The sequence below is a fragment of the Melanerpes formicivorus genome, unplaced genomic scaffold (genome assembly GCF_026170545.1).
Source record: "Melanerpes formicivorus ecotype bairdi unplaced genomic scaffold, bMelFor1.0.p_v2 SCAF_53, whole genome shotgun sequence".
NCBI classification, from domain to species: Eukaryota; Metazoa; Chordata; class Aves; order Piciformes; family Picidae; genus Melanerpes; species Melanerpes formicivorus.
The window spans coordinates 3,857,183-3,884,402 of record NW_027142405.1 but is presented as its reverse complement, the minus strand read 5'-3'; the positions used below and the strand labels follow the sequence as shown (position 1 = coordinate 3,884,402).

At 42.8% G+C, this 27,220-nt stretch overlaps 1 protein-coding gene across 1 annotated transcript in view; it reads right to left on the bottom strand.

Annotated features, from left to right (window-relative positions):
• CDKAL1 (CDK5 regulatory subunit associated protein 1 like 1) overlaps positions 1-27,220 on the bottom strand; it is a 489,452-nt gene that overhangs the window by 324,808 nt on the left and 137,424 nt on the right. Inside the window, exons 6-7 of the mRNA XM_068160857.1 lie at positions 20,136-20,232; positions 6,938-6,986 (exon numbers count right to left, since the gene is read on the bottom strand). Coding sequence (XP_068016958.1) covers positions 6,938-6,986; positions 20,136-20,232 — 146 coding nt within the window. The remainder of the gene's footprint in view (positions 1-6,937; positions 6,987-20,135; positions 20,233-27,220) is intronic.

Below are 27,220 nucleotides of genomic sequence, written 5' to 3'. Positions count from 1 at the left end.
TGCATACCCAAATGCATTTGAACAGACAGCAAAAAATACTTTGGTGCAAGAACAGAAACCATTACTTATGGTTTACTAAGGCAATTAAAATCTGGTTTTGCTGCACCAAGGTGAGAGGAAGAGCTCCAGTAACCCCAGTAGGGATGCTCCATGGAGAACCTTTAAAGGTCACCCAGTCCAAGGTCACTCTGCAGTGAGCAGAGACATCTTCAACTAGATCAGGTTGCCCAAAGCCCAGTCCAACCTGACTTCAGATGCTTCCAGGAGGCAGAAGAAGCAGAAAAGAGCTGTTATGGGCTGACTGTAAGCCCTATTTCCCATTCTCCTGCACCATTCTTGGGGAGGAGCTAGAGCAGTCTGGGATGAAAGAGTAAAGCTGACTGAGAAGCAGAAGGGCAGGAGGGAGGTAGTTTTAGTCTTCTCCTTGTTTCTCACTATCCTACTCTATTTTTAATTGGCAATAAATTAAATTAATTTCCCCCAAGTCAAGTCTGGTTTGCCCATGACAGTAACTGGTAAGTGATCTCCCTGTCCTTATCATGACCCATGAGCTATTCCATCTAATTTTCCCCCTTGTCTTGAGGAGGGAAAGGAGGAGAGTGGCTGGGTGGGGGTCTGGCAGCCAGCCAAGGTCAACCCACCACACAGTGAAATAAATAAAACAACTCATCCAAACCTCTTCTATGTCCTTTCAAAGGGCACAGAATGAGAAACAGTGACTCAGTGAGGCCACTACCCTCCCTCTGACCCTCCTCAAGCTGCACTTCAGCACAAACAGTCAGTTTCCTGACTGGAAGCCAAATGATACTTTTCCTCATAAAAAGAACTCCCAACTCCTCCAATTTTTGTTCTTGACTTGGCCTGTCATCTGCTTCTTAAGTACAGGCTACTTTATTTTACCTACTGTTATCAGCAGATTATAGTGACATCAAACAACACATATAAATAGTATTTAATATGCTGGCATTCATATTCACACACATAGACACACTCACTCTTAACTAGGCAATCCAATATAAATTCTACATTTTAGCCTCTCTATATGTATCTGCTCATTTTCATAAAGGCTCACACTGCAACTCTCAGCAATCCATAATTAGTAACCACATGAGGACAATTTAACAGTTTAGTAAATATGGGTTAATGTTTAAATGGGGAATGGATGGGCAACTTCACCAGACAGGTCAACGTGACTGAAATCAAGAAAGGTTATGTGAAGTATAAAAGGCTCAACCCTGAAGTAATTTCCTTTGGTTGTTTTTTACCATCAAGTCTAATGACCCATTGTAAAACTATGTTTTGTGAAACCATTAGACAGATGCAATACGGCCTAAACTCAATTCAACCTGTGCCTCTCATCTCCCTAAGGCCTAAGCTAAAAGCAGACTGTACACAAATACTCCTGTTCCAATGTCTCCCACCCTCAGAAAGCTTTACTGACATGGGATTTGAGAGTTAGCATGTCTAGAATAGGGAAGAAAGACCCAAATCTCTGAAGACTTAAATTCAAAACCATGAAAAGAAGAATTTCTACATTAAGCAGTTAAAGTCTCTCCTTTAAATTACAGAATAAGCACATTATCTTGCCTACTGTAAACTGTTTATATCCGAGCCTGGATACACACATTGTATGTTGTTGGGTTTTTTTAATGAGGTTCATAAATGCTGACTTCAGCAGCCACCATAAAGACATTCTGTGGCTCACAAAGATAAATCTTGGCCTTATTGGGAGATGCTACTGAGTCCATGTATGGAAATGGGTGCCCAAATGATGTAAAAATTGTTGTAATCTAGTCTTATAATTTGGGTAATGTGCAGATAAGGCAAGGTTTACCCAACTGTTAAATCAGAACCTTGAATGAAACTGTTCTGTGTATCAGGAAGACTGAGCACTGCCTGTGAGATTGTGGCTTTCACACAGAGAAACCTAATTGTGAGACTGAGATCAAATTAATTTGACTAGCTCCTAGCAGATAGCACATAGCTTTCAGATTATAAATCACAATACCATACTAAGAGTACCTGAAGATGCCTCTAGTTAAATACATTTTAGATACAGTATAAATATTTATCAGACATGACCTATGCACAAATACTGCACAGTTGTTAAACATCACTTCCGGAGATGACAGTTTACCTGATAATTAGGAAGTTTCAAAGTTTTGTAACAAACTTTTCTGCTAAAAGTCAGTGTAGTATAAAAATGAAATACCAGAGGGTGTCTTGAAAATTCTGTCCCTCTTTTTGGCTGTTAGTGCAACAATGAAGAAGAACATCCTCTTTGCCACTTTTGATGAAGGACAAAAAGATAGTCACATAAAAAGTGCTTACGAGACAACCCTGTGAAGAGTTGAGAACTCAGTATTACACTCTTTTGAGAGAGATGAGGTGAAAATCACCATAAAGATCTATTTCTTGAAGTCATCTCTTGAACCAGCAGAACAACTCTTCTGAAGAGGTTGTCATAGTATCATAGCAGTATCATAGTATCAGTCAGGGTTGGAAGGGACCACACACATCATCTAGTTCCAACCCCTCTGCCATGGGCAGGGACACCCCACACTAGGTCAGGCTGGACAGAGCCTCGTCCAGCCTGGCCTTAAACACCTCCAGGGATGGGGCCTCAACCACCTCCCCGGACAACCCATTCCAGGGTTTCACCACTCTCATGGTGAAGAACCTCCTCCTCACATCCAGCCTGAATCTCCCCACCTCCAGCTTCATTCCATTCCCCCTAGTCCTATCACTATCTGAGATCCTGAGAAGTCCCTCCCCAGCCTTCCTGTAGGCCCCCTCCAGATACTGGAAGGCCACAATTAGGTCACCTCAAGAGCCTTCTCTTCTCCAGACTGAACAGTCTCAACTCCTTCAGTCTGTCCTCATAGGAGAGGTGCTCCAGCCCTCTGATCATCCTCGTGTCCTGAGAATCCCCTTAAGACTGAGAAATACAGATAGAAGAAACCTCTTCACATTTCATACAAGGGTTCTAAAGAATTCCAAGGAAGTAATTTTCTTTGGGAGTACATTAAGGTTTCAGTCAAATACAACATGAACACCAATTTCTTGGAAAACCAGAAAGGTGACCATTAGGGAAAAAAATTGGGAGGCAGCAAATTCTTCTTACAAAGTTTCCACTTTTTCAAAACTCTGCACTACAAAATTAAAGCACTAAAAAAAGAATTAAAAATCTCATGTACCCCTTAAGAAGGGGGAATCCAAGGAAAAACACATTTTTAGACTTAAACTAGCCCACTATGATAACCACCTTGGAATCCAGGAAGAAATTCCACACAACTTGATTATGCCAACCAATTACAGAGACAGCTGCCCTGCAGAGTGATGGCACACATTTACATTTACCAATTCATATATTCATCAAAATATCTTTTTAGATTTAAATAGATCTAATTTTTCAGACATTCATAGTTTCATAGTATCATAGTATCAGTCAGGGTTGGAAGGGACCACAAGGATCATCTAGTTCCAACCCCCCTGACAGGGGCAGGGACACCCCACACTAGGTCAGCCTGGCCAGAGCCTCATCCAGCCTGGGCTTAAACACCCCCAGGGACAGGGCCTCAACCACCTCCCTGGACAACCCATTCCAGGGCTTCACCACTCTCATGGGGAAGAGCCTGCTCCTCACATCTAGCCTGAATCTCCCCACCTCCAGCTTCATTCCATTCCCCCTAGTCCTATCACTACCTGAGATCCTGAGAAGTCCTTCCCCAGCCTTCCTGTAGGCCCCCTTCAGATACTGGAAGGCGACAATTAGGTCACCTCGGAGCCTTCTCTTCTGCAGACTGAACAGCCCCAACTCCTTCAGTCTGTCCTCATAGGAGAGGTGCTCCAGCCTCTGATCATCCTTGTGGCCCTTCTCTGGACACGTTTAAGCACCTCCATATCCCTCTTGTAATAGGGGCTCCAGAACTGGACGCAGTACTCCAGATGGGGTCTCACCAGAGCTGAGTAGAGGGGGAGGATCACCTCCCTCGACCTGCTGGCCACACTTCTCCTGAGGCAGCCCAGGATCTGATTGGCTTTGCAGGCTGAAAGTGCACATTGAGAGCTCATGTTGAGCTTCTTGTCCACCAGCACCCCCAAGTCTCCTTCCTCAGGGCTGCTTTCCAGCCAGTCACTGCCCAGCCTGGATTTGTGCCTGGGATTGCCTCGACCCAGATGCAGGACCCTGCACTTGCTCTTATTGAACTTCATGAGGTTGGCTTGTGCCCACTTCTCCAGCCTGTCAAGGTCCCTCTGGATGGCCTCCCTTCCTCCAGCTTTCCATATATAATTATCCACACTACAGGAGTTTACCACCCACACAACCTTTTCATTTGCCATTAAAAACAAGTGAAGAAAATTATTTCATAGAACTGACAGATATCCAACTTCAGACTTATTAATAGGCCAGCTCTGAGTTCAGATTTGTATTTAATCCCCTGTCCCACACCATCTCTGTCTCATGAAGCCATTTGTGGCTTCAGAAATTGTTACTAGTGATGCAGATTTATAAAGACAGAGGGCTACCTTTCCTTTGGGTTTACACACATGAATTTAACTTTCTAACATGTAAGTATTTTATAGTATAATACATTCTTAACCAACAGTCCTCTTACTATTCTAGTACACCTGGGTAACAAAGCTCATGGTTAGTCTCTTCCTTAAACTATAGTGAGGAAGAGCTTCATATTCTTCTCCATTAGAGGATGATTCTCAAAACCATAAATTAATGCATTATCTTTCAACAAATTCAAGTGAAAGTAATATACTTAGAAATATAACCTCCTGGTTTTATAGTCTGCTTTTTCAAAAGCAAGCCCTGACCATGTGCTATGACCCCGGTCAAGCTGTCAGTTCTCTTTCCAATTGAAACTCTATTTTCACAGAAGGCATACAATTGGAAGGGACCTTTGAAGGTCATTTGGTCCAATATCTCTGCTTAACCAAAGCCACCTAGAGCCATTTGCCCAGAACCATGTTCAACTTTTGAATACATCTAAGGATGGAGACTCCACCACATCTCTGGTCAATCTGTGCCAGCGCTCAGTCACTTTTCACAGTCAAAAAGCATTTCCTGATGTTCAGAGAGAATCTCCTGTGTTTCAGTTTGTGCCTGCTGCCTCTGGTCCTGTCACCATGCACCACTGAAAAAGAGAGTGCACTCTTTGCACCCTCCTATCAAGTATTTACATATGTTGATGAGATTGCCCCTTGAGCCTTCTCTTCACCATTCCTAAAACTCCCAGCTCTTTCAGACTCTCCTATAAGGAGAGATGCTCCAGTCTCAGTTTCTCTCTTTTAACCATCTTCATGGCCCTTCATAGGGCTTTCTCCAGTATGTCCATGTCTCTCTTGCATTAGGGAACCATTTTTGTTTATTTTTTCCCAATAAAAATTCTGAGATCCTGTGAGCAAGGCTGCCACTATGTAGGGGATTCAGCAGCACACTTACTCCTTTTGATTCAAATCACTTCTACTAAGCTAGAAAGGAACCAAAATCTTTCCCAAAAGTCAGCCTTTTTAAAGTTTAGATGCCTGTGTCTGTGGATATTATTTTCCCAAATTATATCAGTATGTATAATGCAATCACAAAACCAACTCCATGAAAAGCATGATTTTAACAACTGCTACTAAATTGTCTTCTCTCTAGTCATGTAATGTTCAGTCACAATAACGTGAGATATCAGAAAGGCAGTAATGTCTAGAGTCAGCATAAATATTACAAAGTCCATTTTCATAAAAGGAGGGCATGCTGACCCAGATTATCATCTTATTGCCTTAAGAATAAATAACATTCAGGAAAATCAGATAAGGATCTGAAATACTGTGCTGCTGTAATGAAGCATCCCCAATTCCAACACATTGTCATAAACACTGTGATGGTTTGGGGAAAAGAAAGCTTGATTTAATAATAAATATTTATATGTTGGATATATTTCTTCTTTGTGTGGTTCAGTAGGTTGTACCCAAAATAAAAAAATAGAAGCTATAAGGTAAAAGACAAACAGGGAGAAGTTTTGGTTGGGAGTACCTTAAGAGTACAGGTTTCATTTTTTTAAAGCCTTCAAAACAACACAAAATCCAAAGGCCTTCAAACCACAGTCTGTATAAGCATGACACCACACTACACAATTTCTTGACAGAACCTTTTTTGTTTCAAAATGTTGCCCTATTTCTACATTTTTGTGATGCACTTCAAAACCATCATACTCCAACATTAAAGTTACAGACAATGTCTTGTGGCCTAGACACTTGTTTATATTGAAAGTACAGGCGATTAAACTAAACCTTGTAATTTAAAGCTTCATGGAACAGCAATTTTTATGGCCTGATAAGTAATGGAGACAAACTTAGGTAACCCAGAAAGACCCAGACAAATATATTTATTTAAAAGCAAATGTTTACTAGTCAGGCTGCAGAAACAATACTGCCTTTTCTCCCCCTTCACTGCAAAGTACTAAGTGTACACACATGAACACGGAGAGAACAAGGAACACAGTTACAAAAGAACATTAAGCCAGCAGATAATTTATCTGTCCTGCTGAGGAAAGCTCAGGGAAGCAAGCCAAAGCATCTCAAAAGAGAACATGAGGGGCTTCAAAATAAGAAACTAGAGATATAGCACTGAATTAAGATAGTGCAAAGACACTTTCAGCAATACTCCACACCCACCTATACTGATGGAATTTGAAACAATTCAAGTCTCCCCTGGAACTGTGTACCTATGAATCCACCAGGCCACAGAGCTCCTGCCAAGAGATCTCTAAGATTACTACTTACACAAAACACACAGGGCCAAGTATATCACTGCCCATACATTTTACTACAGGCTAAAGCAAGCTTTAGGTTGATCAAGAACAGGACAGCAGTACTGCTGCTAGCTAACATCTACATCTTCCAGACTGGCTTTAATTATTTCAAGTGTGATGCTTACCTTTAATAGTTTCCTCCACAACTTCTACTACACGGTCTATCTGCTGAACCTAAAAAAAGTCAGAAGGTCAATATCTAAGTAGTCAACAATGGGACAAACTTTATATAAAAAACTCTTCTTTCAAAACTCTGGGTTTCTGCATTAAGAGGGAATAAAGAGTTTGGGAGCATGTGCTTAGCCAGGTTTTTTTACAGAGCATCTTGGTTCATCTGCCCCAGAGTGACTTTAATACCACCCACCTAACTTAGACCAAGTTTTGCTCCCATAAATAGTAACTTCCTGTAACATTGGCAGAAAAGTCACCAAATGGGTAAAAAAACAGACACCCTAGAAAAGAGTCTTAACTGATATTCATGGTGTGTGAAAGACAGTGGTCAACCAGGCAGTCAACACCTGAGAGCTCAAAGAGCCCTAAGTCTTAACACCAAACTGGCAGTGGCAGAGAATATTACAAGAAGCTGAGAATATTGTGAGGGACAACAATTGAGAAGAAAAGTAAGTAAATATTACAGAGGAAAACCACTAAAATATGAGAAGAATTTTCAAAAGCTCTTACCAAGTTTAAGGGATTAACACCTACTCTCAGACTTACTGCAGGCTGTGTTTGGAAATGGAAGGGAAAGCCCTGATGCTTCTCACAAGACAGAAGAGTATTTAATGACCATGACACAGAGAAGACAACAAATTTATGTTGTAGTGTTACACTTGCCAGAATTCACCTATAAGGTGAAAAATAGTTCAATTATATCTTAATGGATATTTCATTCTTTATTAGAAATTAATGGCCAAGGTACTATTAGAGATTTTGAGCAGAAGGAATCAGCATTAAACACTGCAACACTAAACACTCAGAAAGCCTTGAAGCTGAAATTCTTCCTAAAACTTTCAACCAAACTGCCCAGCCTATGCAATGCCTACTGTGTACGTGCACATATGTTTACACACAATGCAGGAAAGCCTACTTTGTGCACTTAAACTAGTTTATCATTTTCCCCAGCTATCCCCTGTTAAACATTGCTTCTCTAGGCTGTACATTATGAGAACTGGATTTATTATCATTTTTGCAGGCATTTTCTTGGACTTTCTTTTCCCTGTTGCTTCAAAAACAATCAGATAAGCACAAGCTGCAGAGGCTTCTAGAGAAGAACATGGCCTGCAACAAGGAGCCTGCAACTTGGATTCCTTGCATCGAAGTCATTAAGTCTGTGCGCCCTTAAACCACCGAGTTTGTCACTTCCTGTAAACACGTCTGCACAATCATCTCTCTTTCATATTCATTTCCCACAGCAGTGGAAAAAAAAAACCCAAACATCTCATCTGTACTTGCTGTCTCATCTAGAGATCCCAGCACACAGCACACGCTTGTCTGGGTGGGAGTACGAGTCCATGTAAAACCATTTTAGAATGAATAAAATTAAAAACAACAACAAACTTCTGAAATGCAGTCGTTTACAAACACAAATCTCTCCCACTTCAGATTCCTGAATACAGTATATTAGTTACAAATTCTAGAAATTATGTTATTGAAAGTATCACTAATATCATAGTGTCATAGTATCAGTCGGGGTTGGAAGGGACCTCAAGGATCATCTTGTTCCAAACCCCTGCCATGGGCAGGGACACCCCACACTAGGTCAGGCTGGCCAGAGCCTCATCCAGCCTGGCCTTAAACACACCCAGGGACGGGGCCTCGACCACCTCCCTGGACAACACATTCCAGGGTCTCACCACTCTCATGGGGAAGAACTTTCTCCTCACATCCAGGCTGAATCTCCCCACCTCCAGCTTCATTCCATTCCCCCTAGTCCTATCACTACCTGAGATCCTGAGAAGTCCCTCCCCAGCCTTCCTGTAGGCCCCCTCCAGATACTGGAAGGCCACAATTAGGTCACCTCGGAGCCTTCTCTTCTGCAGACTGAACAGCCCCAACTCCTTCAGTCTGTCCTCATAGGAGAGGTGCTCCAGCCCTCTGATCATCCTTGTGGCCCTTCTCTGGACACGTTCCAGCACCTCCAGATCCCTCTTGTAATAGGGGCTCCAGAACTGGACACAGTACTCCAGGTGGGGTCTCACCAGAGCTGAGTAGAGGGGGAGGATCACCTCCCTCGACCTGCTAGCCACACTTCTCCTGATGCAGCCCAGGGTCTGATTGGCTTTGCAGGCTGCAAGTGCACATTGAGAGCTCATGTTGAGCTTCCTGTCCACCAGCACCCCCAAGTCTGCTTCCTCAGGGCTGCTTTCCAGCCAGTCACTGCCCAGCCTGGATTTGTGCCTGGGATTGCCTCGAATAATATTGGCATTTTAATACTCTTATCAAAATATACAGACTAAATTTTTCTGTATTGTAAGCATATGTAAATACTTAGCAATCTACTTGTAAAGAAAGAACACAAGCAGTTGAATGAAGCACATGTGTATTTGCATACATACACACACATATATATATATATACACAAGGGCTAGATCCACAAGTTCAAAGGTCATGACCTGAGATACATCCAGAATTAGGTGTTTTGTTATAAAACAAATAAAAAATTGCAACATTGCTATGTTGAATAATTAAGGACAGGGAATACAATCTGTGTCAAATACATTGCCTAAAATATTATTGGTACATACCTCAATACTAAACTGCTTAAATTCATAAGAATTTTAAACCAAGAGAAACATCGTTTGGTTCTTAACCTGAACCATCTATGATCAAGGACATTGATGTGCTGGAGCGTGTCCAGAGAAAGGTAGTGAGGGTCATCAAGGGCCTGGAGCACATGGCCTGTGAGGAGCATCTGAGGGAACTGGGGTTGGTCAGTCTGGGGAAGAGGAGGCTGAGAAGAGGAGTTTATCGCTCTCTACAACTGCCTGAAGATGGAGTGAAGAGGAGCCCAGCCTCTTCTTGATGACAGGAGACCCACCTGCCAGATGTGGGGCAGGCTGTGGATGTAGTCTACCTGGAATTTAGCAAGGCCTTTGACACTGTCCCCCACAGCAAACTCCTGGCCAAGCTGTCAGCCCATGGGTTGGACAGCAGCATTCTGAGCTGGGTTAGAAAGTGGCTGGAGGGCTGAGCCCAGAGAGTGGTGGTGAATGGTGCCACATCCAGCTGGCAGCCAGTCACTAGTGGTGTCCCCCAGGGATCAGTGCTGGGCCCCATCCTCTTTAATATCTTCATCGATGATCTGGATGAGGGCACTGAGTCCATCATCAGTAACTTTGCAGACGACACCAAGCTGGAGTCAGGAGTTGATCTGTTAGAGGGTAGGAGAGCTCTGCAGAGGGACCTTGACAGGCTGGACAGATGGGCAGAGTCCAAGGGCACGAGATTCAACACATCCAAGTGCTGGGTTCTGCACATTTGCCACAGCAACCCCATGCAGTGCTACAGGCTGGGGTCAGAGTGGCTGGAGAGCGGCCAGGCAGAAAGAAACCTGGGGGTACCGGAGGACAGTAGGCTGAACATGAGCCTGCAGTGTGCCCAGGCAGCCAAGAAGGCCAATGGCATCCTGGCCTGTATCAAGAACAGTGTGGCCAGCAGGAGCAGGAAGGTCATTCTGCCCCTGTACACTGCACTGGTTAGGCCACACCTCGAGTACTGTGTCCAGTTCTGGGCCACTCAGTTTAGGAAAGATGTTGACTTGCTGGAGTGTGTCCAGTGAAGGGCAACAAAGCTGGTGAGGGGTCTGGAGCACAAGCCCTATGAGGAGAGGCTGAGGGAGCTGGGGTTGCTTAGCCTGGAGAAGAGGAGGCTCAGGGGAGACCTCATTGCTCTCCGCAACTACCTGAAGGGAGACTGTAGACCGGTGGGGGCTGGTCTCTCCTCCCAGGCAACCAGCACCAGAACAAGAGGACACAGTCTCAGGGTGCACCAGGAGAGGTTTAGACTGGATGTTAGGAAGAAATTCTTCACAGAGAGAGTGATTGCCTATTGGAATGGGCTGCCCAGGGAGGTGGTGGAGTCGCCATCACTGGAGGTGTTCAGGAGGAGACTTGATGGGGTGCTTGGTGCCACAGTTTAGTTGATTAGGTGGTGTTGGATGATAGGTTGGATGCGATGATGTTGAAGGTCTCTTCCAACATGGTTTATTCTAATCCAGTCTAGACAGGACTAGAGGAAGTGGTTATAAGCTGTGCCAGGGGAGGTTTAGGCTGGATATTAGGAAATATTTCTTCACTGAAAGGGTTCTCAAATATTGGAATGGTCTGCCCAGGGCAGTGGTGGAGTTGCTGTCCCTGGGGGAGTTCAAGCACCGTGTGGACCTAGCATTTAGGAACACGGTTTAGTGTCAACCCTTCAGTGCTGGGTTGAAGGTTGGACTGGATGATCTTTGAGATCTTTTCCAACCACATACATTATTTTTTTTCCTGTGATCACTGTCTGTATTGTGTATCTGGGGACTTTATGCAAAGCTCCAAACCCCTTGTTAAAAAAAAAGGCTGGGGGTGGGTGGAAATTAAATAAATAAAAATCAATCAACCAGTATAATCTATTTTCATTTTATTGGCTAAATTAAATTATTCTGAGTATGTCTGTCAAGAAGATGGTTCATGTAAGTAAAATCATAAGTCTGAAAGATAATGAGAGCTGTGACTAGGAATGGATGTTAATTCTGCCTTCTATGTTATTTCACACATTAAGTATTTTTCAGTTGAAATTATTGGAAATTGCTTGGCTAAAGCCCTAAGTGCTCAAGAAGAAAATATGGAATGCTTCCAATCTGCATTTATGAATATAAAACTATTTCAGTAAAAAAACTTGAGTGAATCTGGAGTGAGAAAAGGGAAGGGTTTAGAAGATTCTTGTGGGGGGTTTGTGTTTGTTGGGGGTTTTTGTTTGGTTTTTCATTATTATTATTTAAAAGGTGGGGGGACAGGGAGAAGAAGAAAAGTCAGCATCATGGTAATCAAATTTTCTTGGGTATATAAAGGCCTGCAGGATTTCTTTTCCCCACTTCACACTAACCTTATGGATAATTCTGTTATGGAGTACTATCATAGGCTTCTGTAAAACATCTTGAGCAGGGATGATAATGCCTCAAACAGGCATGGCAAAGCCCATGAAGCACCAAGACTTAAAAATTCTTAGTGGAGGTTGAAGGGAAAGAGACCATTCTTCAACATCTCTTTCTAACAAGTTTCAACAAACCAAAACTTCAGGAATGACAGCAGCTACCTTACTGCACCATACTTGGCTCCCCCGATCTTGTGAAATCTGTTTCTGGTACAAGCATACAAGTGGTGGAGTTCCTGTCCATTACAAATGGTTCTCAGATTGGAGCAGGCAACTCAGCAGGACTACACACAAAAAAAGCCCAAACCAACTACTGCCAATCAGGGCTGATGCAGAAATCTCAGCTGAAATGGATATAGGGCAAGACCACAAGCAAGGCCCATGGAATGAAGGATTAGCCAAAGGAGGAGATCAGCTGGTCAAAACTCAAGGAAAAAGACCGTTGTATTGAACATGAAGCCTGAGTTAAAACAAAGACCAGGAAAAACCTTTAAGTCTTCCTGGTGGCATCACGGCTAGACTATCATATATTCCAATCCTTACATACACAAGGGACACAAGGCAATTCATGCTGAGGTTGAAGCTGCAGGTTGCTCCTAAACACACGATTGCAAGCCAGTCACATTTCAAACGATGCATCTTTCAGGCCACCCTAGCACTCCAGTGACAGACAGAAACCCTGAGCTCTCCAACTAAGTACCATAATTAGCAAGAGGAGCATAGAAAGGCACACATGGTCCATCTGTCAAATAAAGTCCCCCAGTTCTCTTCATACTGTCACAATCACACCCAACAGATGACTGCTGGGTGTAAACAGCCCAGAGACATGTTCGTAATGTGCTATGTCTGCAGTCTCACACCAGGTGATCTGTGAGTGCAGACAGGCATGCACATTGAGGATGGTCATGCAAATTCTTACAAGCTCTTAGACATGATCCAAGTTGTCTCAGAACCAGTATTAACTGTTTTGCAGGGGATGGACTCTGAAAAAAATATAACCTGTAAAAGAGTGATTATAAACTTTGAACGCTCTGAACAGGCAGTTAAGTGGGAGGCTGCAGACTTACCCTGAGATTTTGCACACTGTAGAACTCAGTAAGCCTCAGACCAAGGAAAGCTATCTAGAAAAATGCATCCACAAACTGATCATGAAAGTAAGAGAAACCATCTCACATTCTCTTTTCTTTTCAGGGAGCAACCAAGACCTCTGGCAAAGACCTCATGTCATCCTTAGTAAGGGGTCTCCACTGGGCGTGCAAAACCCCATTCCACATACTGAGCTATCTGTCATTGTTTCTGTTCTGCAGAACTGAGTGCCAGTCATTTAGCAACAGCCAGCACACCCAACACTGCCATGCCCAAAGTATTGCCCTATCCATCCATCCTAAAACATACATTTATATGCTGTCTAATGGTTAAAACGTTTTAGGGAGATGATTAAAATGTTTTAGGGAGATTCAGGGAGGTTCCCTAATTAGTATGCTTGGTTTTACCTTAAGAGTGTATATTTTAGCATTACAATTACCCAACACTACTTTAGGATGCACTTTTAGCTCTTCCTTGGTCCAGAAGTTACATAGTTTTGTTGTCTTGTGTAAGTCAACCACAGGAAAGGAACAGGTAAGACACACAGTTTTGTTTCACGTCCTATTCACAGTTAGGTACTTTCCAAGATGCCTCAACCATGTCCCCACCAAAACTTCTTGGTAAACTTGTAGCTTTGTGCTTTCAACATCACCTGCTTTGTCATCTGGGAAGAAGAACTCTCATAAAATATTTACAGTGAAATGTTCTTTCAGTTTAATGCATCCACTGAGAGAAGCTTTTTGTGGGTAAAGCTATTTGGACCAATCTCTTTCTGAAGACCAATACAAAACAGTAAGCGTGATCTTTAGCTGTGTCTTACCATCAAAGCTGGATAGAACACCCTAAACTTGATAAAGGCAAACAGTTCTTTATAAAAAAGATATCCAATGCCTTAATGTGCTGTGTTTTTTTTCCCCAAGAGAGAAGCCTTTGTGTGCTTCTCTCTGTGGCTGCAGACATGACAAGAAGACCAAGTGTTATCCTGGTTTCTGCTGCTTCCATGGAGGGTGTCCCTTCTTTAAGTGTGCTCTTGTGTCCTGGTTTGAGGCCAGACAGATCCTCTGTTGCCCCTGAAAGGGGCAAAAGAATGACACTCACACAAATGGATTGCAGAAGTGATGGAATGTTTAAATGGCAAAGCAGCAAGTGTTTTACAGAAGCTACAAGCATAGTGACAAAAGAATCCCAAAGTATAGAGAGTCCCCTATAGCACACCCAAAGGCCTCCCAAAACTTCCCTTCTCCCCACCTGAGGGTGTACCCAAAACCCCCAGGGCTCTTTCTTCCCCCTGCTAGGCTAGTCTCAGGCTGGCCAAGGTCTGAGACTGTGCCCCCCACACCCCTTCTCCTCCTGGCATTAGGCCTAGCCAGGCCTAAGTGGCCTTGAGATACTCTGTCATTGTTACCCAACAGGGAGCATCTCCCATGCGAACAGAGAGGGAAGAAAGAGGGAAAGAATGACTTTGCAGATGGATTTATAGGGCACAGGATATTATGGGTATGAAACACACTATTTCCTGTGTCCACCTACTGGGTTGGACCCTCTGGACACCAGAGGTGCAGCTGATGTGGCAGCAACCGGAGGCACCCAGCCTAAACTGCCACAATTTGTCACTAAGAACCCAGGACAGTTCCTGTGATAATTCTATGAGCTGAATCCAGAAAATGGGGATCTCTCTTCTTTTGCTCTCTGATTCTCTCTCACTCACCCTCTCTCTTCACTTTTCCTTCTCCTTTTCCCTCTGCTCCAGTCCAGTCTAATAAACCAAATTCATCTGCCATGTGGCATCAGTTTGCCTTTATTTACTTTAAGGCAATTATTTGAATCTTAGCACACCCCCCCTGCTGACTAGGATTGGTACAGGATAATCATGGTGGTCATGACAACTGTGACTTGAACTTCCTTCATCTCAGAAGAGACTGACTACCAGGTGCTGAAAAAAGTAATAAAAAAGAAAAAGTTGCAGTAGCAGTTGGGAAGCATCCTCACATTCAAATCAGTGGTTTCCCTCAAATTATCTTTTGATTCTTAGTGTGGTGCCACTTTAACACATTTGAGCATAAAACACCTCACACTGTTGTCCCCAAATCATAAAATCACAGAAAAATTCCTGCATCTGACATGCTAGTTTTTGAAAGCAGTCAAAAGGGATCCACATCACCTGGCTGACAAATGCTGTTTCTGTTGAGGGATTAGGATTAACCTGGTAGAATCAGCATTAATAAACCCAAACTAGAGACCAGTTTATAGTTTCACCTGCTGATGAGTTTCAGCTCTCTCAGATAAGGACAGTTACCAAAACTGTTTAGAAATGGCAGAACCCTCATCACCACCCGCAGAGTGAAGGCAGTTGCTCTCCATGGCCTGCTTCTTTCAGCATTGAAACATCTTTCCACCATAGCAGGTCTGAAGGTTACAGCTTTTCTGATGTTCACAGAACAGCAGCAATGCTTTCAACATTTCTCCTGGACCATCACCCAGGTGCCCTTCCCTTGGCACAGTGACTGATTCTCTCAGAGAAAAAATTATCAGCAATAAAACAAGCAATGCCTAAGCACATCAAGTGTCAAAAAGAGGCTATCACAAAGAAGATTTTGAAGCCAGTGAAGAAGTAAATACTGAGGACTAGAAATGTTTATTGAAGAACACATGGGGGGGGGGGGGGAGGGAGTGGAGGGAAACATCAAAAAACCACTTTAGCAATGGCTGAGAGAAACTGAGGACACAGTACCTACAATATAGAAAAGGGCAGCAGCTTGCTTGCACACAAGACAACCGCTGAAGGCAACATCACTCAGCTGATTATGAGCACCCTGGGAGTGAGCACACATATATATAACATACTACTTGAGGTAAAACCCATCTCTTTTTCTCATCTAGGAGAAACCCTCCAAATGTCTGGTTTTCATTCCCACAGAGAAACAAATCCATTGCTATAAAAATAAAATCATCTTAGGTAATTACAACCTACTATCTATAATCCTATAGATTTTTAATACTCCAGTTCAACTCTTCAGTTTCATCTCAGCTTGTTTAGGCAGCTCTGTCACATGTTGGATGTTAAAAGCCTACTCAGCCTACCCCTTCTCTAAATCCAATAAAAGGGAATACAGGGCTTCAAAAGTCACTTCAGATCTTCTAAAGATCTAAATTATCTTAGAGATAATTATCTTCATTGACCATAAAGGGAGCTGAACAAAACAGTCTCTCAAATTACAGCACTTAGGCAGTATAAACCCAGGCCTTAATACGTAACTTCAAAAGGCATGTGACTAGCCACTTCGGCTTCAGAGGGATAACATCTGTGGTTAAAACCTTTCCTGACAACACTGACCATAGTAAAGGGCAATATTTCTGGTTTATGAAGGTGGTGTGAAGAAGGCTACACAAACATTAAAGGGAAGAAGGCTACCCCAGAAAAGCATGTAAAGTGATTTTTCATTGCTAACCACTGACGCAGCTGAAGTATAACTCTTACCTGAATTCCTACGCCTTTTGATTCATAGGACAGTATGTAACCAGTGAGGTTATGAACATCTTCTATTTGTACATCCAGTTTTCTTGTTAAAAGCAGAAGCTTAAGAGCAATTCATTCCTAACTTTCCAGGTTCAAGCATCATGTCTGGATATCCATGTGGCAATTCAAAAGCCAAAGTCAACCAGCTGAGAGGAACTCACTGAGCTTGAATTTTGCATGAAATCATTCTTGACTATAAGTTACAGTGTGCACCTGTTTCCTGGTTTTCAGCACACTTTCCAAAAAGTTCTGCTAATTCAAAGAATTCAAAACAAAATTCCATCAGATTTCTCTTCCACGAAACACATGTTGGGTATTTGAATCTATGCAAGGCTCCAGTGTCCAGGCAGCAGAGAGGCTTGCAGTCTTTAATGCAGTCTGACCTTAAAACTCCACGAGGGTTTGCAAACATCACTGAAATCTGTATGACCTCAACATCAGCAATAGCACACAGCAGATCATACTCACACAGAACCCCAAACAAGCAGGGATGTACAGGCACTTGGCACCTTGGTAAGGTTACCATAGTTATCTTCTTTCATGATAGCACATGATGCTCACTGAAGGGTTTTTACAAATGGAGATATTAAAGTGTTGAGCAATTATAGATATACAGCTTGAGAAGTCAAGTGTCTGGTTTTTGCAATGTACTTATCATTTTTGATATTGAAGAATCTACTTGACAGTAGTGCTCCCAGTGTTATGTGTTGCTACTGGGAGCATTCAGCACTTCCACTAATCACACTTCACAGTCTCATACTGTGCATTAAAAACAATAAATACCTAAAGCTTGTCTTATAGAATGAAACAGCCACAGAGAAGGGTTATTTGGAGGTCAGGGGAATACAGGGAGCCTCTGCAGAGAGATTTTCACAGCTTGCAAGCAGGGATTTCAGGTTCAACTTGGCCAAGTTGCACTAAGTACCATGCACAGGACCTGCACCTTCTGACGCGCAGCACAGCAGCAGAGGAGGGATTACAGCCTTGGTGACACTTTGTGCAGATGCAAGAATGGTCTGAAATTCTTCTCTTCAAAAATGGGTGTACAGCAGAAGACAACAAGTCTTTGATGGTAGATGTCAATTTAGGAAAGATGGAGAAGGAAGGAAGGAGAATTGGGGTTGACATTTGGGAAAAGATCCGCTCACCTGTGGGGCTACTGTATGCCTTTAATGGAACAGAGGTGTTCACTAAGGCCCCGTGCTCTCAAGTATGTCCAGTAAGTCTGATTATTTCAAAGTACAGATACATGGTTAACCGTATGGCATTCAACAAGGCCAAGTGCTGGGTGCTGCACTTCAGTCACAAAACCCCCTCCTCTGAAGGGAGGCTGGAAGGAGGAGGAAGACAGCCTCTTCTTGATGACGAGGAACAGCACTAAAAGCAACAGTTATAAGCTGCACAGGGGAGGTTTATATTGAATATCAGGAAAAATTCCTTCATCAAAAAGGTTAGGGAGCATGGGAACAGGCTGCCCAGGGATTCCTGAGGCCCCCATGCCTGGAGATGTTTGGATGTGGAGATCAGTGACATAGTCTAGCAGTTGTGTAGAGGAAGATTAGGTTATAGTTGGACTCAATCCCAAGTTCTTCTCTAACCAAGCAATTCTATGATGTTTGTAAAGCATTTTGAGATCCATGAACCCTCAGCAAACTGGTCCTGGGGTCCAACCTGTAGCATCATTGGGATATCAAATACCTTAGAACTCCAGACAAGTATCAAAGAAACACTTCCTTTCATTCCAATGGTTCAATTTAGCACTGGGAACAAAGGTTTTGTATGCCCTTGTATACAGCTCAGGAAGTGAGGAAGTAACTACCTACATCCACTCTTGAGTCCTGGAATATAGCCTATCTGCAAAATCATTACCTTATCATCCCCTCACAAGAATCAGCATAAACAAAGGGATTTGGTTGGGGTTTTTTGTTGTTGGTGGTGGGTTTTTTAAGAACTTAGAAGAAAGAGTGAAGGACAACTCCTAACTACAAGAATTGACTTCTCTTTGCAATACCATATGTGCACTTGAGTTTGAAGTAGATGCACCAAAGATAAATTAGCAAGCTTTGAAAACTACCTGAGTGTTGCAAACCTATGTAATGCATCATTATGTGTTTTATGTACTTTTAAAATTTGGCAGGTTTATTACTACCTGAAGCTTCCCCCTTCCAGAGAAGGGCTCCTTTTCTTATACACAGCCTATGGCAACAACCCCCAACCCACATGATTTTTAGAAGTTGCAATGACTGAAAGAAACCACAAAAAAGCACAAGTCACAAATGGTTAAGAGGGATATAAAGTTGCCCTTCCTTCCCTTCTACCCAAGTGAAATAATAAAGAAAGAACAGCGGAAGTTCAGTCCTCTGTTTCTCAAGTGCAGATCGAAACAAGCCCTCACTTAGATTTTCTTTGCTAGCTACATTGCGACTTCCTCCTCTGTCACAACAAGATAAGTGGAAGAGCCCTCTGACACACTTTGCCTCCAGAAAGCCACCCCAAGGGAGTTGTACTGGCTGGTAAATAACCACATGCTTAAACAACATTGTTCTTTTTAATAATAACAACAAAATAAAGTAGCAGAGCTTGCATAAGCAACAATAAATCAAGTCTATCTCTCAGCCAACTCGAAGACGAGACCAACCTGGAGGTAAGGCAAGATTTCCAAACCCATACACATAATGTTTAAAAGTTTAAAGCTGAATCAATATCCCACTGCCAACAGAACATTTTCTATGTCTCAGTTCCATGAAGATGGCCTTTCAAAAATATTTTGCAATAGTAAGATAACCCACATCCTTTGAATACAGTCACCCCCTCATGTGTACCTTTCGTACAAGGATAGGAAAATCCTGAAAGTGCAAACTGAAAACATGGACAATATCACCACAGCTTTGCTTCTGTTAACAGTTTCTGAGCTGAAGCCCCTATTACTTAAAGGACAGTGAATTTTACCACAGCAATGACAGAAGACAGTGTCCTTACTGCAAAGATCACATTTCAGTATTGCCACATTCGATTCAAAAGTACTTGGGAACGCTGCATTAAGAGCCTAATTTAACTCCTAATAGAAATCACTCTGTAACAAATACAAAATTACAAATATTTTTCAGTAAACCACAGTTCTAGTAAACAAAATGAAGATAAGGAAGCTAACTTTCAGAAATTACATTGTAGCTTAGAAGATAAGTTTTTAAAAACTGGGGGAGGAAGAAAGAAAACAAACAAACAAACAAATACAAAAGTTAAACTTCAAGTTTCCCAAGCTAAAGTCATCCTGGATGAAGCCTGGACATTTTCAGACACCAAAAGGGAACTGGAATTCAGTTCCACCAACCCTATCCCTTTCCTTCTCCCCTAACGCTGTAACCAAACCAAATCACCCTGGATGAACGAAGTTTAACTGCTGCAAAATACAAGAGGACAAACGTGAGGGGAATGGACAGACAGGACATGGATGGGACAGGATATGACACAGGACATGAAGCTTCTCTGCTGCTTTTTCCAAAAGAAAGGCAACTAAGCCCGCACATTGACACTGACCTACAGAAAGCATCTATGAAACCCCTTGTTTTCTAATTGATAAAGATACATACCCCTATGATACTCAAGCCTTTCAGGTAGTCCTGACGAGGTTGGGCTTGTGGCACACAGCCTGCTAGAACCACTTTCTTCTTCCCTTCTTGGGCTTTCCTAAAGAAGGACAAGACAGACTTGGTGTTAATATCTACAAAACTGATCATTTTCAACCTCAAAGTAGTCATATTGCACATGACATGGGAAAGCAACCACAAACGTTCCCAAATCCAAAGCAACCTGTACAAGTTTGAGCCTCAAGAAACCAAAGAAACCAACATACCAAAAGAACCCCACATGAAGCTATGGCACATGTGGCTCATTTTGGGGAGTATCTACAGAGGCCACTACCACTGTGTATCATGGGCAAAAGTATAACTGTGGAAGCCCTAAGCAAGTTAAATTAACCTTCACTTGTCACAATGATAGCAGAGAATCTGGCCAAGAAAATGAGACAGATATTAAATGCAATCAGAAGTCAGACAGAATGCAATGGACAGCCCATACAATCAGCAGCCACTGGCTCAGAGCACAGTATTTATGTCATACCAGTCAGAAATGACCAGCTATATCAGTTTTATGGTGTTTACTTTAAAATGTGCATCTACTTTAAAATCCTCATGTAAATGCTTATTTAAAATCACACTGAGCATTTTCAAGCTTGAACTGCTTGCCTTTGGCAGAGAAACATTTCTCAGGATATTAACTTACATCTTTCCTTAGCTTTGATGCTACCTTTCTCCCAAGTAGGAAACCAAACCACTAAGATATGCTAACATTGCTCACTTTGCTAGCAGTACTCTGACTCATTTTCAATTCAGCAGTGAATATCGAGCCATCACAGAGTCCTGAAACTACAGGAAGGCCTGAACATAACTATTGGCTGCATACAAAACAGATGCAAAGCCTGCTTATGTTCATTAAACTTGGAAGATCATCCATTAACACGTTAACCCAGCATGACTACTGCATTACAATTTGTGAAACAGTAAAGAAGAGAAGCACTGAATAATTTTAGCAGATTTTCTGGTTCTAACGTGTTATGGGTTGCACTAAGAACTATCTTTCACAGTTGCACACTGTATCACAACCCCCTGGCAGACTTCTGTCAAACTGGAACCTTGCAAATCTGTATTTTCTCCAGCAATATATGGATTCATGAAGTGTTTACTGCTATGTTGGAACAGGATAAGACATGTCATAACATTTTCCACACACACACACACACAAATCTTACCAGAAATAAACAACTCCTTAAACAATTTTATACTCCTCAGCTTGTTTGAGCTGCCTCCAAGCTGAATGCACTAGAGAAAGTGAGGTTCAACAAGCACAAGGATGCTGCACTCAGCATCTGGAAAACTCCAGAAAATGCAGATTTAACAAAAGAAATAAAAAAATAAAATAAAAAACAACCCAGGCTGGTATCAGCCATAGTTCCACCACTCTCACTTTTCACTTTGTAGGATAGGATAGGATAGGATAGGATAGGATAGGATAGGATAGGATAGGATAGGATAGGATAGGATAGGATAGGATAGGATAGGATAGGATAGGATAGGATAGGATCAATAAGATAGGAAAAGACCTTTGAGGTCATCAAGTCTAACATATCACCCAACACCATCTAATCAACTAAACCATGGCACCAAGTGCCCCATCAAGTCTCCTCTTAAACACTTCCACTGATGGTGACTCCACCACCTCCCTGGGCAGCACATTCCAATGGGCAATCACTCTCTCTGTGAAGAATTTCTTCCTAACATGCAGTCTAAACCTCCCCTGTTGCAGCCTGAGACTGTGTCCTCTTGCTCTGGTGCTGGCTGCCTGGGAGAAGAGACCAGCTCCCACCTGGCTACAACCTCCCTTCAGGTAGTTGTAGAGAGCAATAAGGTCTCCCCTGGGCCTCCTCTTCTCCAGGATAAGCAACCCCAGCTCCCTCAGCCTCTCCTCACAGGGCTTGTGCTCCAGACCTCTCCCCAGCTTTGTTGCCCTTCTCTGGACTCGTTCCAGCAAGTCAACATCTTTCCTAAACTGAGTGGCCCAGAACTGGACACAGTACTCAAGATGGACAAATTTATTTACAAATTACACCCAAATTGTAATATGAAATGAGCTTGCAGGCCACCTCACCAAATACCTATTGGAGGAACAAATTAAATAGACTCTACAGAGACAAGTATGAAATAATAGGAAAATGTATGACACCCATTACCTCCTAATCTAACATAAATGCAGCAAATCTCTGTGAAGTGTTCAATTTTGGTTTACAGGATTTTCAGGAAATCTTCAGACATTCATCACACAGAGCTTCACTGGCCCTCTACTTGCATGCTGAAATGACTGAAGGAGTTGGGGCTGGTCAGTCTGCAGAAGAGAAGGCTCCGAGGTGACCTAATTGTGGCCTTCCAGTATCTGAAGGGGACCTATAGGAGGGCTGGGGAGGGACTTCTCAGGATCTCAGTTAGTGATAGGACTAGGAGGAATGGAATGAAGCTGGAGGTGGGGAGATTCAGGCTGGATGTGAGGAGGAAGTTCTTCACCATGAGAGTGGTGAAACCCTGGAATGTGTTGTCCAGGGAGGTGGTCGAGGCCCCGTCCCTGGAGGTGTTTAAGAGCAGGCTGGACGAGGCTCTGGCCAGGCTGATCTAGTGTGGGGTGTCCCTGCCCATGGCAGGGGGGTTGGAACTAGATGATCCTTGAGGTCCCTTCCAACCCTGACTGATACTATGATAACATAAATGCAAATCATTTAATCTCTTCCTTGATAATATTTCTGTGGATAAAGAACTATGATGAAATGCTCATTAAGTATATATATATATATATATAATCTTGGGCAGGGAGTCTGGCAACACATCTCCAAAATCTACAATGCTTTTTTCTTTCAATTCTAAATATTTAAAGGGTTTGCCAAACTTCAATAAAAGTCACCTACTTCTACACATCCAAGTAAAAAATGTAAAACACCAAAAATCCTACTTAGTGCACTACCTGAAAATGTCACACAGCACCATGTGACACTCCACTAACTCCAAAGATGAAAATCACTATCTGTATAGCCTAACAGACTCAACCTAATGCCTCCAGGCAAGACAGTAAGACCTGTCTCCAGCAAACAAAGCACACATCCCTGGGCAGCTCTGCATCTGGTGTCATCGGCTGCTAGCATCAGCCACCTCCATCTACTTGAAAACCTGTGAGCACTACTGAAGGAAAAGCTTTTATTTGAGTCTTTTTAGCTGAGAAAAAAAAAATAAACAAAGTTTCCCTTGACACATTAAATGGCATTTTAATGTTATTTCACAGCTTTAACATTTTGCCTTATCTTCTGGGACTACGACTGGAGCTGGGGGGAAAAGTTAAACTGAATATTCTTCATAATAAGCACGGCTTTCATTTAACTTTTTTAAAGTCATGCAGGTCTCCACAGAGTAAAGAATTCTGTAGAGCAAGGGTTTACTTCCTTTTTTTTTTTTCACTTTAAAATGCAATTAAGTGGAAATGTCAGAATTGAATTCTCAACCATAAGGTATTTCCATGCTATACCTAAGACACTGTACAGTCCATGAAACCCACCAGAAATGAAAAACCTTTGTAAGGAAATTATGAAGATATTTGCCTCATTTTCAAGCAGCCACTTCTCCAAATATGCTCTCCAGTCCTATACTGTCATCTCCTTTTAATAGGGTCTAATGAGCTCTCCTCATATTAACATAAGCCTACAAAAATGGTTCTTCAGAAATCTACTTAGTACAGAAACTCTATTTAGAAAAGCCTTTATCCCTCAAAACTGTGAATAGGAGAGACTGAGGGAGCTGGGGTTGCTTAGCCTGGAGAGGAGGAGACTCAGGGGTGACCTTATTGCTCTCTACAACTACCTGAAGGGAGGTTGTAGACAGGCGGATGATGGTCTCTTCTCCCAGGCAGCCAGTACCAGCACAAGAGGACACAGTCTCAAGCTGCACCAGGGGAGGTTTAGACTGGGTGTTAGAAAGAAATTCTTCACAGAGAGAGTGATTGGCCATTGGAATAGGCTGCCCAGGGAGGTGGTGGAGTCACCATTAGTGGAAGTGTTTAAGAAGAGACTGGATGGGATGCTTGGTGCCATGGTTTAGTTGTTTAGGTGGGCTGGATTGGATAATGGGTTGGACGTGATGATCTTGAAGGTCTCCTCCAACCTGGTTGTTTATTATTATTATTATTGTTGTTGTTGTTGTTGCTGTTGTTGTTGTTGTAGTTGTAATGAGAATGATACCTCATGGAATCTGGTAGGCGGCATGAATAAATATCTTCCCTTTCAGACTTCCTTTCTATTTTTCAATTACAAGAATCTCACCTTCTAGTTTCAATTTAATTGACTCAAGAAACATTTTCTAGGGATGCATTCTTTTTCTAAACATTACTGGCAAGATCTGAATTGGAGCAATTCTTTTTTAAAGAAAGGTATTATTCAAGCTACTTCCTAAATAATGGCAGGAGGAACAAAAAAAAAAGGATAAGAAACAACTGAGGCATGCAAAAAATTGCTGCATACAGTAGAAGACTTGTAAAAGATCTGCAATGCAACTCCACCACAGGTACAGCCATGACAACTGTAACTGTACTATCAGACCTAATGAAATACATTCCATGTATTCTGTTTTTTACAAAGCAAATTTGAGATGTTAGAATCATAGAATGGTCTGGGTTGGATGGGTCCTGCAAAGGTCATCCGAGTCCAACCCCTTCTGCAGTCAGCAGGAGCATCTTCAACTAGATCAGGTTGCCCAGAGCCCTGTCAATCTTCACCTTGAATAGCTCCAGAGATGTGACCTCAACTACCTCCATGGGCAATCTGTTCCATCACCCTCATGCTAAATAGCTTGTTCCTAACAAGTAACAGTACAAAGAATTTGTTCCTAGGACAGGAGGAAACTTCTGTGCTGCTTACATGCACTTCTATTTCTGTTAGAAACCTGCCCAAATGAGAGTATTTCCCACATAATTTTATGCAGTGTGTTGCTGCATGGATCCTCTAGTATTTTCTTCCTGAGTTCCAAGATAAAAAAAATCCCCTTCACCCTCCAAAAAAGCCCCCAGTAAGCATTTTCTCCATTGGCAGTGTGTGCACAGCAACACTGCGGGACAGCCTGGCAGCTAGTGCAGGAACCTGCCCCACCTTTTCACAGCATGGTTGCTCAGGTGTGGTATCACCACAGGAAAAAAAAAGGTCTCTGATACCAACAAACACAGAGATCTTACCCTTAGCATGGTGCAGTCAAATACAAGTAAGAGAAGAAGCAAGAGAACAATCTCCAGTAAAAGCAGTGAACTCAGGGGGAAATTGCTTTACAGTGAGCTTGTTAAGCTTTGCATTGAGAGTAGTTGGGAGATGTTTTTATTTACAATAAACCAAACCAGGTTGGAAGAGACCTTCAAGATCATCGCGTCCAACCCATCATCCAATCCAACCCACCCAAACAGCTAACCCATGGCACCAAGCACCCCATCAAGTCTCCTTCTGAACACCTCCAATGACGGCGACTCCACCACCTCCCTGGGCAGCACATTCCAATGGGCAATCACTCTTTCTGTATAGAACTTCTTCCTAATATCCAACCTGAACCTCCCGTGGCACAGCCTGAGACTGTGTCCTCCTGTTCTGGTACTGGTTGCCTGGGAGAAGAGACCATCATCCACCTGTCTACAACCTCCCTTAAGGTAGTTGTAGAGAGCAATAAGGTCACCCCTGAGTCTCCTCTTCTCCAGGCTGAGCAACCCCAGCTCCCTCAGCCTCTCCTCATAGGGCTTGTGTTCCAAACCCCTCACCAACTTTGTTGCTCTTCTCTGGACTTGTTCCAGCAAGTCAACATCCTTCCTAAACTGAGGGGCCCAGAACTGGACACAGGACTCAAGGTGTGGCCTAACCAGTGCAGTGTACAGGGGCAGAATGACCTCCCTGCTCCTGCTGGCCACACTGTTCCTGATGCAGGCCAGGATGCCATTTGCCCTCTTGGCTGCCTGGGCACACTGCAGGCTCATGTTCAGCCTACCATCAACCAGTACCCCCAGGTCCCTCTCTGCCTGGCTGCTCTCCAGCCACTCTGACCCCAGCCTGTAGCACTGCATGGGGTTGCTGTGGCCAATGTGCAGAACCTGGCACTTGGATGTGTTAAATCTCATGCCGTTGGATTCTGCCCATCTGCCCAGCCTGTCAAGGTCTCTCTGCAGAGCCTCTCTACCCTCCAGCAGATCAACTCCTGCCCCCAGCTTGGTGTCGTCAGCAAATTTACTGATGTTCATAAAATAGCAAGAGCAACTAATGCCAAAATTTAACAGGAAATACCTTTAGCTGAAATTAAAATGGATCCTGCAATGAAAATTTCAACCTGAATCCTACCAGGCAGCTCCAACTGACTATACCCTCAAGTAAGTTTCTACTTCAATGAATTACTTATAGCACACACACTATTCCTCTTCTCACTGCAGTACCAGCACAAAGCCACAACTTCCACGTTAAGATGTGTACAGTTAAATCAAATTGTGCAGCACACCAGTATAGTCTATTCATGCCATTCTCATGGCCTTCTGTCACAAAATCCACACAACCCTTAATAAGATATTTTATAATGGTGTGAAGCCATAATTCAGCAGGGAATTTGTATCTAGAAAGGGCCAAAGAAATGTTAGCACACATGAAAAAGTTCTGCTAAGCTAGTTTCAGCTGAATACAGCATGAGCTGGGTATATGATGAGATCAGACTGCCAAGGGATATAAAAAGCAAAATCAGGAGGATACTCCTTCCCAGGCTGTAGAAATGATGTGATGTCTCCAGGGAAAAAGAAATGCTATTTAGGTAAAAATTCAAATGTGTGAAAGATCTTCCAAGTGTCTCATCTGCTGAATTAATCATTAGGAAGCCACAAGTTTTAAAGGCAGCACAACATCCCTGGAATGAAAAGATGGGGCCTGTATAGCATCTGGAATACACTCCTGGAAATCCATAAAAATCACACAGCTAACTGCTGTTTGAAAAATTAAAAATGCTACCTTAAACTGTGGCTTCACAGGCTTTGAGCCAACCTCATGCCTCAGCAGCAGCCAGAGGCTTGCTTCCCATCC